At 37.2% G+C, this 14451-nt stretch overlaps 1 protein-coding gene across 5 annotated transcripts in view; it reads left to right on the top strand.

Annotated features, from left to right (window-relative positions):
- Positions 1-14451, top strand: part of TMBIM1 (transmembrane BAX inhibitor motif containing 1) — a 1047780-nt gene that overhangs the window by 858205 nt on the left and 175124 nt on the right. For all 5 annotated transcript variants that reach the window (XM_044075612.1, XM_044075609.1, XM_044075610.1 and 2 more), the window contains one exon: positions 5065-5118. In XM_044075612.1, coding sequence (XP_043931547.1) covers positions 5065-5118 — 54 coding nt within the window. The remainder of the gene's footprint in view (positions 1-5064; positions 5119-14451) is intronic.

Here is a 14451-nt window from a genome sequence, read left to right as displayed (position 1 = left end):
GCATGTTGACTCCCATGATGAGTCCTTGACATCAGACACTGACCTCGAGGAGTCAGAAGGGTCCCCCAAGTCGTCCTCTGATGTTGTCTCCTTTCGTGGACATCTTGGAGATTCTTAAGCAGAGGTGCGACTGGCCCACTGTCAACCCTTCTGATGAGGAGTCGGTGTACCTGAAAGCTTTCAGGTCTCAACCTTCTGCCTGTTGGGTGTCTCCACCTTTTGTCGAACTGATGGATCTAGTTAGTGAAAGGTGTGGGATATTCCTGATGGTGTGGAGCCAGTCCCCAGGAGACCCAATAAGTTTTTGTCTGCCCCTCCTGGTAAAGAGTTTTTGTATGAGGGCATTCCTGTAGATGCCATGGTGGTGGCGGAGAGACTTCTTCCTCTGTTCATCTGCCAAATAAGGATTCTCAACAGATGGACAGACTTGGGAAGCATATCTTTAGTTCAGCTGCATTTACCCTTCGACCGTTGAACTATCTCAGTCACTTCACGAGATTACAGAGGGATCTCCTCAAGGAATTTAGGGGATTCTATAAAAGGCGGGTGTACTGAGGGAGTCCCTGACAAGATCTCTGCGCAGTTGTCCTATGCGGCTGATGGAGCGAGTAGAGCAGTGGGTTCAGGAGTTGCATTGAGGCGTCACTCCTGGATGCGCTTGTGTAATTTTGCGGAACCGTTCAAGTCTACTTTCACCAAAGCCCCATTTGATGGTTCCTCATTGTGTTTGGTTCCAAGGTGAAGGACACACTCACTTGGTTTGAGCAAGAAGGAAAGACACTTTCTGCCATGGGAGTACGTTTTACTGTTCCCTCTCGACCATACCCCAAAGGTCAAAGGGGCGCCAAAATGTGGTTCAGAAAATCCCAGAGGGTCTTTCCAGACACACAGGGTGAATCTGCCTAGAGAGGCAGAGGAGGAGGAGGAAATGGGAGACGATGCCCTAGAGGCAGACGCGGTCTGCAATGCCAGCAAGGCCATGATTCCTTTCAAGGATGGCCTTATCAGTGCTCCTGATGTGAGGCCCAACTACGTTTCTCTGTGGCCAGTTGGGGGTCGCATTTTTTTTTGTATCCAGAAGCCTGGCTAAATATCACTCAAGACAAGTGGGTACAAAGAGTTTTTACCAGAGGCTGTATCATACCCTTTTCCCTTCCACCGTTTGTTCCCAAGAAGATCCCAGATGTACCAACCAATCACAGGGATCAGGCAACTGTGGAAACAAGTTGCTTTTAAAAAGAGTCATCTAGTCCGTCCCAGCAGACCAGATAGGATTCGGAACTTACTCCAGGTTCTTTTTAGTACAAAAATGAATCCAGAGATTGGAGGCCAATATTAGACCTCAGCAGGTTAAACGAATCCATGAAGGACAAGTTTCGGATGGTAACTCTGCAGTCGATACTCCATCGTTAGGGAAAGACTATTTGATGTGCGGTCTAGATCTCCAAGATCTACTACCATATAAAAATGGACAAGGCGTCCAGGAGCCATCTACATTTCTGGCTGGGAGCCAGTCATTATCAGTTTCGTGCTCTGCCATTTGGTCTCACCACAGCCCCCAGGGCATTCAGCAAATGCATGGCAGTAGTGACAGCTCACTTGAGACATCAAGGATTCCAGGTGTTTCCATATTTGGACGACTAGCTCCTGACCGCCCCCACCAGGCATCTACTCCTCCAAAACAGACACGCCACTATTCAACTTTATGCTCAGTTAGGGATCTCCATAAATTGGGAAAAATCTGCATTATTGCCCTCTCAATCTATGATTTTTATAGGCGCAGAGGTAGACACAGTGAACATGACAGCTTGTCTCCACGCTGACGGGACACAAAACTTAATCTTTCAAATTCAACGTCTTCTTCCTTTGCAGAAGGTCAAAGTGAAGTGGGTTCTTCAGCTCCTCTGGACTGTGGCTTCCACCATTCTATTAGTACCATTAGCCAAGTTGCACATGAGAATCCTTCAGTGGCTCCTGCCTTCCCAATGGTCCTTCCAATATTTCCCACTGAGTCATCCTATCCTGTTGACGGATTCATGCAAGAAGGATCTTCTTTGGTGGATAGCCCCCAACCAGTTGATCACGGGCACCCCCTTTGTTCCTGCCCAACCCGTTACCACTGTGACCACAGATGCCTCCCAGATAGGTGGGGGGGGGCATTATCTCGGCAGGACTGTCCAAGGCACATGGCAAGAACATGAGGCTCACCTGCATATCAGTGTTCTGGAGATGAGGGCGGTGCTCCTGGCGTTGCAAGCACTTCAAGACCTTCTTCCTCTCGGGACTATTGAGATAGTCAAACAGCAAGTCGGTAGTTTGGTATATCAACAAAGAGCGTGTGGTACCAGATCTTACCCACTCTGTCGAGAGGCCATGCGAGTTTGGGAATGTGCGATTTCTTCCCAGCGCTTTCTGGTTGCAATGCACATTCCAGGGATGACCAACATGATAGCCGGCAAACTCAGCCAGGTAATCCTACTGCCTCACAAGTGGTCTCTGAAACAGGAAACAGTGGAACAGATTTTCCGCAAATGGAGACAGCCTTGCTGTGACCTCTTTGCCAGCCCAGTCAATACCAAATGCAGCTATTTTTCCATCATTCCCCCTCCGGAGGAGTCTCCCAGAGACGCTCTTGCTCACGATTGGCCCATGGGACTTCTGTATGCTTTACCTCCCATTTCCTCTCATTTCCAAAGTGATTCAGAAAGCCAGTCGGCTGGGAAGCAAGTTGATCCTCATTGCTCCTTACTGGCCTTGTGAGGTCTGGTTCCCCTTTCTCGAGCCTCTTCTCCTGAACGATCCTTGGATCCTAGACCCAGCTCCAGATCTGTTGACTCACATGTCAGGTTCGCTACATCCCTCAATCCACACCCTCAAGTTGACAGCATGGCTGCTCCAGTTCCATCCCTAGTCAGGCTTCATGATGTATCATCCTCAGTATCAGATATTCTTATGTCCTCCCATAAACCTTCAACTAGGAGACTGTATGGCAGTAAATGGAAAAGATTTTCTATTTGGGCACAGAAAATGAATGTAGATCCCTACACTGCTTCTGTCCCTGTGATTTTGAAATTTCTCTCTGAGCTTTTTCAACAAGGAGCTGCTGCCGCCACTGTCAGAGTCCAATTGGTGGCAATTTCTCATTTTCACTTAGGGTTTCCAGATAACAATTTAATGTCTCATAAGCTATGCAATACCTTTTTGAAAGAAATCACTCTTTTGAGACCACCACTGCAAGAACCTGTGGCTTCTTGGGATTTAAACTTTGTGTTGTCCAAACTGACTTCTCCCCTGTTTGAACCTTCACACTCATCTTCATTGAAATTGTTGTCTTGGAAGATTTTGTTTTTGGTGGCTATTACGTCAGCTAGATGGGTATTGGAGCTACAAGCCTGGTCTGTAAAGCCACCTTATTTGATCTTTCACAAGGACAGGGTGTCACTGCGTACTAATCCCTCCTTTGTCCCCAAAGTTTGTTCCCCTGCTGCATTAAATCAATCCATAGAACTCCCAGTTTTTCTTCCCTAATCACTGTAATGCAGCTGAATACCGTTTTCATCAGCTGGACATTCATAGACAAATACGTTTTTATTTACAGCGGACCAAGGAATTTAGGAAATCAGATCAACTATTTGTTTCCTTTTCTGACTCCAGATTGGGCTTACCAGTTTCTAAAGTGACACTATCTAACTGGATTTCCAGTTGCATAGCCTTTATCTATGGTTCAGAGGGCAGACCTTTACCCTGCAGGATCAAGGCTCATTGTACCAGGTCGCTGTCTACCTCTGCAGCCTTTCAAGCCAGGGTCCCACTTGGTAATATTTGTGCAGCAGCTACGTGGGCTAACAGTCACATTTTTATGACAGATTACAAGTTGGATTTAGCTTCCAGGGGTAGAGCATCCTTTGGCTCCACGGTGCTTAGGAGTATTTTCCAGTGAGCCACACAAGGTTAAGGTGCTAGGGATGCTGTCCCATATGTAAAAATGAAGGTGAGATTGGACTACACAAGTTTATGTACTCACCATAATGTTCCATGTTGGTAGTCCATCTCACCCTTCATTTTTACCAACCCGCCCTCCTGCCCCCATCCTGGAAGATCTGGAGATAGTAATAATAATAATTTGGTTATCTTTGGTTGGAGACCCTTTAGTATTGGTTTGTCTGTTATGGGTTTTTTCTTCTAGTGAGCAGCAAACAAGATCTGGGGTTTGTACTGGTGCACTATGGGATCCCTGTTTAGCCGCGAGCCAACCAGAAGTCTTCGAGCTTGTAAATCGGCCGAGTCAGAGCCGAGGATCGTCTCCGAACCCATAAAAATGAGGGATGAGATGGACTACCAACATGGAACGTTATGATGAGTACATGACTTCTTTTTTACAAAGGTATTGATATGTTATACTTTTGCATAAATAAAAATCTTTTCTCTGGCCTTAGTTTCTGAAAATCTAGACAGGATTGATTACTTAATTTATCTACCTTTCTAACTCTCTTATTGTGTTAACTGGAAATGACTAATTGAGCCAAAAAGGTCCGTTTTTCAAAGGTGTTCAAGAGAGAAACAGACCACAGTTATAAACATAAGTGGAAATTGAAAACTACAGATATTTATGCAGATACAAATATTACATACAGAGTCATTTTTGCTATTGAGTAAGACATAACATTTTGAGAAAAAAATCACACTTTGCTAAAACGTGTATTTAGCATATATACATTAGTTGCAGGAGCAGAATGCAGATCTGTGTGACAAAGCAAATCAGTATGTACTGTTTACAAAATAAAGTTGATATTCTTTAGCCAATGATGTCTAGGTGTTATCAGAGGCAAGGTGCAGGAAGATAGCATGCAAACTGATTAAATGAATGTATACCCACACAAGTAAGTCCCATGTACTGCCATCCAACTGTGCTTTATAAAATATGTGAAACAAGGTTAGAAGACAATTTATTCAGCTTATTTTCCACTTTAGTAAAAGCTGTTAATTCATTATTGCTTTGCTGCTAATAATTTGTGAAAGATAACATTCTGATAGATCATTTACTATTTACTTTTCTCTTTTCAGGTTCCATGGCTTCATATGCTTTACGCTGCCATTGGAGCAATTGCATTTACTTTGGTGAGTAAACAAACTGATTATCACAATAACAGCAACTGATTTGGTGGTTAAGGCATTATGAACTACTAACAGGTTTCATCTACTAGCCCTGGGTTTGATTCCTTTAGTTTATATGTGCATATCGTGTGACTGAGTAAAAATAGCCATTAATGAGCCAATGATGCTCAGTCAGTCCTGAAAAAAGGTTGATAGCTAGGTAGGTTAACCTGGTTAAGGTATGAATAATAAAATTAACTACTCTTTGTAAAATGATATGAATAAACTTCTTGTCCTAGCTGTGGTCGCAGTGGTAGCAAGCTGAGTAGTAGACTAAACCTTCTTGTCTCAGCTAGCATCCTCTGACTGATTCTGTTGGATCCACAGGCCTTCTCGGGCTAACTAAGAGATGTAACCTCTCCCGGTTTCTCTGCTCCAGTGAGGGGTCTCACTAGGCATTCTCATAAAGTAGTACCACTTATAACATATGAGATGGGAACTGCCTTTTTACTGAATGCTACTATGTTGCACGTTTTTATGCATTTAGTCAGAGACCATTTTCACTACCAAAATATGTGCATATTTCAGTCCTTGTTGGGGTGGTTTAGTAACAGTGGTTAAGCAGGTAAATGTCCAGCTTGCAGTCATTCACAGACTCCATTAACAACTTCTGGGATATTCTCTTGGATGCCTGCAAAATAATAAACTGGAGAGGACCCAATACAGATCTCTGTGGTACCCAACTAGTTACAGTTTTATCTTCAGAGGATACCTGCAACTGTCACTACTTGGGATATGTTAGCTAGCCAATTTGCAATCAAGGACAACGTAGGGTCTTGCATTAAGTTTGTCTAGTCTTTCAGTAAAACCAGCATGGGCAGATCTATAAACAGTGTGCATGGTTGTCACCACTGTCAACAAAAATATGCAGAATTCTGAGTCTCTCTCTGCTACATTAGAACAGAGAAAGCAATTGAAGGTGGACTCTGAGTAGCAAGAATTTCTGCACCATTAGCTCATCCTTATTTACTGTACTCAAATGACACCAAAAGGCTGTAATCCAGAAAAAACGCTGCTTGAACAAAGAGGATACTCAAAAGCAAAACGATGCTAGCAGGAACACACAGAATCCAACATACGGTTAAGCGCTTTCATCTGCTTATGAGGCAGATTTCATCAGAACCATGAAAGTGATACAGGTGTACTCCTTTATAGTAAATTAGGCGCCAAAAAAATCACTTGACTGTTAACAACACAATACAATATTCTGAATTAATTTTAAAAAGTTCTGAAAAAATATATATACAGAATATGTGTATAATGTGAAATAATGTAATTGATAGATATGTTATGTGTTTGTGTATAAAGTATGCACAAAGGTTATTATAATATATTTATATATATATATATATATATATATATATATATATATATATATATATATATATATATCCAATTGATGCTATTTATACTATAAAATTAAAATGAACAAAGTATATATACAAAATATAAGGTGTATATATATATTCTAAAAAATCAGTGAAGCCAACTGATATTGTAAACAAACACTGCCATCTACAGGTAGGATGAACACATACAGAAAAACTAAGTGTCATGATGTGTATAATAATTAAGTAAACAATGATACATACTAATAAATGCTTAATAAATAGTGATAATGAAAGGATAATTAATTAAATACTTTAAAAACTTTAAAAATAGATGATTAATTGAATACTTAAAAATGCATGAGTCAAGTGTCCAAAATGAGAAAAGGTTTGATACTAATATAATCATTCAGTCCAGGTCGGGTAGTAGCATCACATAATAGCTGCCATTTACTTTCTAAAAGTGCCAAATAACTTTTCCAATTACCCCCTAATACAGTATGGTCAATATGGTCAATAATACTAAAAAGAAATGAATGATCAGGACCTTTGTCTAAAATATGCTTACTCAAAGCATTATTGGGATCCTGCTTCCTAATTCTATATGAATGTTCATAAATTCTTGTTTTGAATTTCCTTTCTGTCTTACCAATATAATAGGCGTCACACAAAATGCAAGTGGCAACATAAACTATTCTAGGTGTATTGCAATTCCCTGCTGTACTGTGTAAACAATTCCTAGTAATATTATTTAACTTGATAACCTCAGCTTCATTTATAAACTTACATTGTTTACATGTACCACACTTTTTAGTGTGCTTAAAGCTATTAACATCTCTTCTACTATCTTTATTCCTTTCCAACATATTTTTAATATTATAAGAAGTCTTAAAAACAAATTTAGGTAAAGGGCCTACTAGATCACTAACCTCTTCAGATGTCGTTAAGAGGTTCCAGTGTTTAAGCAGTATGTCCTTAATAAAATTAATATAAGGACTGTACATAAGTACACAAATACACCTGTTTTGTTCCACTTTTTTTGTTGTTGGTGTAAATGGTCTTCCTAATAAAGGTGGATATTTGTGACCCCATTCTTTCTTTACGTAAACTACTATCGGGGAAATCATGTCATCCGGATAGCCTCTGTTAATGAACATATTGTATATATTGTTCAGTTCACTTTCCATAATTTCTTTATTTGAAGACATGCGAGCTGCACGTATGCATTGGCCTTTAAAAACATTTTTAAAAATATGCGGTGGATGACAGCTGCCATAAAATAAATAGTCATTTGAAAAGGTTTCTTTTCTATAAATCCTGGACTCAAATTCATTGTCATTGATGTTGACATAAGTGTCTAAATAAGAAATACCATGAGACTCTACTTTGTACGTAAATTTCAAAAAACTAGTTGTGTTGTTCAAGTATTCTATGAAACTGTGAATCACATCAACTGGTCCATTCCAAAGAATTAATAAATCGTCCAAATACCTAGTGTAGTATACCATGTACTTATAATACTCACTAGGAAAAATAAACAAAGATTCCCATTCTAACATTACAAGGTTTGCGAACACCGGGGCGCAAGAAGCACAAATCGCTACCCCTCTGCTCTGTCTGAACAATTCACCCTGGAACTGAAGATAATTATGGTCTAAGACCAAACCCATCATATCCACTATCAGGTTAATTTTCTCAAAGCTCAAGCCTGAAAACCTCTTTAAACTATTAAAAAAGTAGTCTAGACCCGTCTCCCTGGGTATGCTAGAAAAGAGGTCGACAACATCAATAGTAAGAAAGGTCAACCCCTTTTGCTATATTGAGGGAGTCAATTTTCCCAAAAAGTTCCAAGAGTCTTTAGTGAGGTGGTCAACGTTATCATACACATGCTTAGTCCAAGTGTCAATAGTCACCCCCAGATTATAGGTTTTGGACTTTGAACCTGATATTATCGGCCTGAATGGAGGTTTCTCAAGATTCTTGTGTATTTTAGGAATCCCTACAATAGAAGCCATCTTTGGGAATTCTACTCTAATAAATTCATAAATCTCATTAGTTATCCGATTGTCAAGTAATTATTCTTCAATGGCTAAATCTATTCGTTTATAGCCTATATTTATCTGATTCAGGGACACTTCCTCATAATTTCCTGACTGATGAAGAATATTCAAAATTTCCTGGTTGTAATTGATAGTGTTGAACAACACTTTTCCACCCCCTTTGTCCGGCTTCATGATCCTAAGATCACGGTTGTCGATGAACATGTTCAAACATTCTCTCTCTTTAGGGGTTAAGTTGTCTTTGAAACAATTGGTGTATTCTTTCTTATTTTTAACAAGATGGTTAAACCAATACATATCTTTGACAACTATTTTTTCATATTGGGCAACCGTGGGGTGATAACTAGGAATAAATGAACTTTTTTTCTTCAATTTATCATGATAGTCATATTTGTCCTGTACCTTATTATTGTTGTCTTTGTCATTAAACTGGATAGCCAAATTGAGTCTACGACAGAAAAGTTTTGTCTCCTTGATGGTGTCTATAATGTTAAAACGGGCTGTAGGTATAAACTTCATACCTTTGCAGAATAAAGCACAAAAATCATCAGAAATTAATACATCCGTATAATTATAAACATTAAGACCTTTGTAAGTATGTAAAACTAGGGAGGTAAACTCTTTCTCAACAACAGTGCGAGAAGTGTGGCTTCCAATATTTGACATGGACAACTGCACCTGATTAGGTTCAAAGTCAGTGGGTATAGTATCCATAAGGTCTAATATCTCCTTTTGTAAAATTTGGGGGCTGGATGGAATCGTCCCCCTTGAAAATTTTCATCTTCATCATGTACCCAGGTGTCAGTCCGACTCTTGTTTGTACTATCTATTCCTAAAGTTGAACGGGTAAAATTCTTCTTACTCTGTGACCATACATATGCTCTCTGCTGTTTATATAAAACTAAATCTCTCTCAATTTTGGTATTCTTTCTATTGAATATAGTTGATGCCCTATGTTCAGCTGTACTAAATTGTTTGTGATATAAATCATACCACTTATCAAAATGCTCATCTTGTAGTATTTCTTCATTTAATATATCTATATCATTTGTAATATGCACCATTTTCTCATCATTATATTTGATCAGTTTTTCCATAAAACTAACACCAAATTGATCAAACATATTATTAAAATCATGTATAATACTTTCAGTATACTCTAACCCTAAGGGTAACTTAAAAAAACGTAACCCTTTGGGTGCAATACATAAATTAATACATTGCTGAAGGTATGCATTGTCTATCTTAATGCTTTTTGCTTGTAATATTTTCTTCCCTAAAGCATAAATCTTTTGCTTAATACAACCTTCATCAGAGTTAAAATGAGTTCTATTAAATACATTGTTAGCTTCACTATGCTTAAAAACAACATCACCATTTATAAAATTATCAATTTCAACATGTTTAAAACGCTTATTGCCAGATGCTAAACAACTTTTTTTTACTCTGTATATTCTGTGTATCCTTGGGACTGGATATTACTTTTTTATTTTTATTCACACTTACAGAAAGGTACTGTGAATAAAAATAAAAAAGTAAAAAAGTAATATCCAGTCCCAAGGATACACAGAATATACAGAGTAAAAGAAAAAAAAATAAGTTGTTTAGCATCTGGCAATAAGCGTTTTAAACATGTTGAAATTGATAATTTTATAAATGGTGATGTTGTTTTTAAGCATAGTGAAGCTAACAATGTATTTAATAGAACTTATTTTAACTCTGATGAAGGTTGTATTAAGCAAAAGATTTATGCTTTAGGGAAGAAAATATTACAAGCAAAAAGCATTAAGATAGACAATGCATACCTTCAGCAATGTATTAATTTATGTATTGTACCCAAAGGGTTACGGTTTTTTAAGTTACCCTTAGGGTTGGAGTATACTGAAAGAATTATACATGATTTTAATAATATGTTTGATCAATTTGGTGTTAGTTTTATGGAAAAACTGATCAAATATAATGATGAGAAAATGGTGCATATTACAAATGATATAGATATATTAAATGAAGAAATACTACAGGATGAGCATTTTGATAAGTGGTATGATTTATATCACAATTTAGTACAGTTGAACATAGGGCATCAACTATATTCAATAGAAAGAATAGCAAAATTGACAGAGATTTAGTTTTATATAAACAGCAGAGAGCATATGTATGGCCACAGAGTAAGAAGAATTTTACCCGTTCAACTTTAGGAATAGATAGTACAAACAAGGGTCGGACTGACACCTGGGTACATGATGAAGATGAAAATTTTCAAGGGGGATGATTCCATCCAGCCCCCAAATTTTACAAAAGGAGATATTAGACCTTGTGGATACTATACCCACTGACTTTGAACCTAATCAGGTGCAGTTGTCCATGTCAAATATTGGAAGCCACACTTTTAGCACTGTTGTTGAGAAAGAGCTTACCTCCCTAGTTTTACACACTTACAAAGGTCTTAATGTTTATAATTATACGGATGTATTAATTTCTGATGATTTTTGTGCTTTATTCTGCAAAGGTATGAAGTTTATACCTACAGCCCGTTTTAACATTATAGACACCATCAAGGAGACAAAACTTTTCTGTCGTAGACTCAATTTGGCTATCCAGTTTAATGACAAAGACAACAATAGTAAGGTACAGGACAAATATGACTATCATGATAAATTGAAGAAAAAAAGTTCATTTATTCCTAGTTATCACCCCACGGTTGCCCAATATGAAAAAATAGTTGTCAAAGATATGTATTGGTTTAACCATCTTGTTAAAAATAAGAAAGAATACACCAATTGTTTCAAAGACAACTTGACCCCTAAAGAGAGAGAATGTTTGAACAAGTTCATCGACAACCGTGATCTTAGGATCATGAAGCCGGACAAAGGGGGTGGGATAGTGTTGTTCAACACTATCAATTACAGCCAGGAAATTTTGAATATTCTTCATCAATCAAGAAATTATGAGGAAATGTCCCTGAATCAGGTAAATATAGGCTATAAACGAATAGATTTAGCCATTGAAGAATATTTACTTGACAATCGGATAACTAATGAGATTTATGAATTTATTAGAGTAGAATCCCAAAGATGGCTTCTATTGTAGGGATTCCTAAAATACACAAGAACCTTGAGAAACCTCCATTCAGGCCGATATCAGGTTCAAAGTCCAAAACCTATAATCTGGGGGTGACTATTGACACTTGGACTAAGCATGTGTATGATAACGTTGACCACCTCACTAAAGACTCTTGGAACTTTTTGGGAAAATTGACTCCCTCAATATGGCAAAAGGGGTTGACCTTTCTTACTATTGATGTTGTCGACCTCTTTTCTAGCATACCCAGGGAGACGGGTCTAGACTACTTTTTTAACAGTTTAAAGAGGTTTTCAGGCTTGAGCTTTGAGAAAATTAACCTGATAGTGGATATGATGGATTTGGTCTTAGACCATAATTATCTTCAGTTCCAGGGTGAATTGTTCAGACAGAGCAGAGGGTATGGTGCTTCTGGCGGTGTTCTAAACCTTGTAATGTTAGAATGGGAATCTTTGTTTATTTTTCCTAGTGAGCATTATAAGTACATGGTATACTACACTAGGTATTTGGACGATTTATTCATTCTTTGGAATGGACCAGTTGATGTGATTCACAGTTTCATAGAATACTTGAACAACACAACTAGTTTTTTGAAATTTACGTACAAAGTAGAGTCTCATGGTATTTCTTATTTAGACACTTATGTCAACATCAATGACAATGAATTTGAGTCCAGGATTTATAGAAAAGAAACCTTTTCAAATGACTATTTATTTTATGGCAGCTGTCATCCACCACATATTTTTAAAAATGTTTTTAAAGGCCAATGCATACGTGCAGCTCGCATGTCTTCAAATAAAGAGATTATGGAAAGTGAACTGAACACTATATACAATATGTTCATTAATAGAGGCTATCCGGATGACATGATTTCCCCAATAGTAGTTTACGTAAAGAAAGAATGGAGTCACAAATATCCACCTTTATTAGGAAGACCATTTACACCAACAACAAAAAAAGTGGAACAAAACAGGTGTATTTGTGTACTTATGTACAGTCCTTATATTAATTTTATTAAGGACATACTGCTTAAACACTGGAACCTCTTAATGACATCTGAAGAGGTTAGTGATCTAGTAGGCCCTTTACCTAAATTTGTTTTTAAGACTTCTTATAATATTAAAAATATGTTGGAAAGGAATAAAGATAGTAGAAGAGATGTTAATAGCTTTAAGCACACCAAAAAGTGTGGTACATGTAAACAATGTAAGTTTATAAATGAAGCTGAGGTTATCAAGTTAAATAATATTACTAGGAATTGTTTACGCAGTACAGCAGGGAATTGCAATATACCTAGAATAGTTTATGGTGCCACTTGCATTTTGTGTGATGCCTATTATATTGGTAAGAGAGAAAGGAAATTCAAAACAAGAATTTATGAACATTCATATAGAATTAGGAAGCAGGATCCCAATAATGCTTTGAGTAAGCATATTTTAGACAAAGGTCCTGATCATTCATTTCTTTTTAGTATTCTTGACCATATTGACCATACTGTATTAGGGGGTAATTGGAAAAGTTATTTGGCACTTTTAGAAAGTAAATGGCAGCTATTATGTGATGCTACTACCCGACCTGGACTGAATGATTATATTAGTATCAAACCTTTTCTCATTTTGGACACTTGACTCATGCATTTTTAAGTATTCAATTAATCATCTATTTTTAAAGTTTTTAAAGTATTTAATTATCCTTTCATTATCACTATTTATTAAGCATTTATTAGTATGTGTCATTGTTTACTTAATTATTATACACATCACGACACTTAGTTTTTCTGTATGTGTTCATCCTACCTGTAGATGGCAGTGTTTGTTTACAATATCAGTTGGCTTCACTGATTTTTTTAGAATATATATACACCTTATATTTTGTATATATACTTTGTTCATTTTAATTTTATAGTATAAATAGCATCAATTGGATATATATATATATATATATATATATATATATATATATATATATTATAATAACCTTTGTGCATACTTTATACACAAACACATATCTATCAATTACATTATTTCACATTATACACATATTCTGTATATATATTTTTTCAGAACTTTTTGAAATTTATTCAGAATATTGTATTGTGTTGTTAACAGTCAAGTGATTTTTTTGGCGCCTAATTTGCTATAAAGGAGTACACCTGTATCACTTTCATGGTTCTGATGAAATCTGCCTCATTAGCAGATGAAAGCGCTTAACCGTATGTTGGATTCTGTGTGTTCCTACTAGCATCATTTTGCTTTGTGAATTAAACGTTTTTTGAGTATCCTCTTTGTTCGAGCAGCGTTTTTTCTGGATTACAGCCTTTTGGTGTCATTTGGGTAGCTGTTTTGTTTCGTTATTTACTGTACTGACATGCCTTGCAAATTCCTTTCCATTACACTCACCAAAGTGTCATTTTGCGTTTTACTTGCAAACTTTAAGAAACACAGCTCTTGTTTCTCACCACTATTTTTAAGTTTAATACTTGCACCATAATATTTCATGCATGGCATTATCTTTTCTGACCTAACAGATGCCAGTCTATATAACTGTTGCTGTGTAAATATGTTACTTCTACAAATTCTGCTTGACAGGCTACCGTGATTTGCAAATGGGTTTTTTTACCTAACAAAATTCTAGTTCCTTTTGTGGTTTCTAGGCCAACTCCCTTCTCCTGTTTTTGATTCTGGATCTCTGTATAAATGTTATTGCATCGCTCTACCTCCATCCCATTCTTATAGTGAATACGTATGTCCGGTTGCTGATATATTTGTTCTTGTTAAACTTAGCTTGCCTTACTGTCACAATTGTCCCATATTTGTCTGAATTTCTAT

Source organism: Protopterus annectens, chromosome 6.part1 (assembly GCF_019279795.1).
Source record: "Protopterus annectens isolate FY-2018-M chromosome 6.part1, PAN1.0, whole genome shotgun sequence".
Lineage (NCBI taxonomy): Eukaryota > Metazoa > Chordata > Ceratodontiformes > Protopteridae > Protopterus > Protopterus annectens.
Note: the sequence above shows the minus strand (reverse complement) of the source record. Positions and strands in the feature narration are given on the sequence as shown.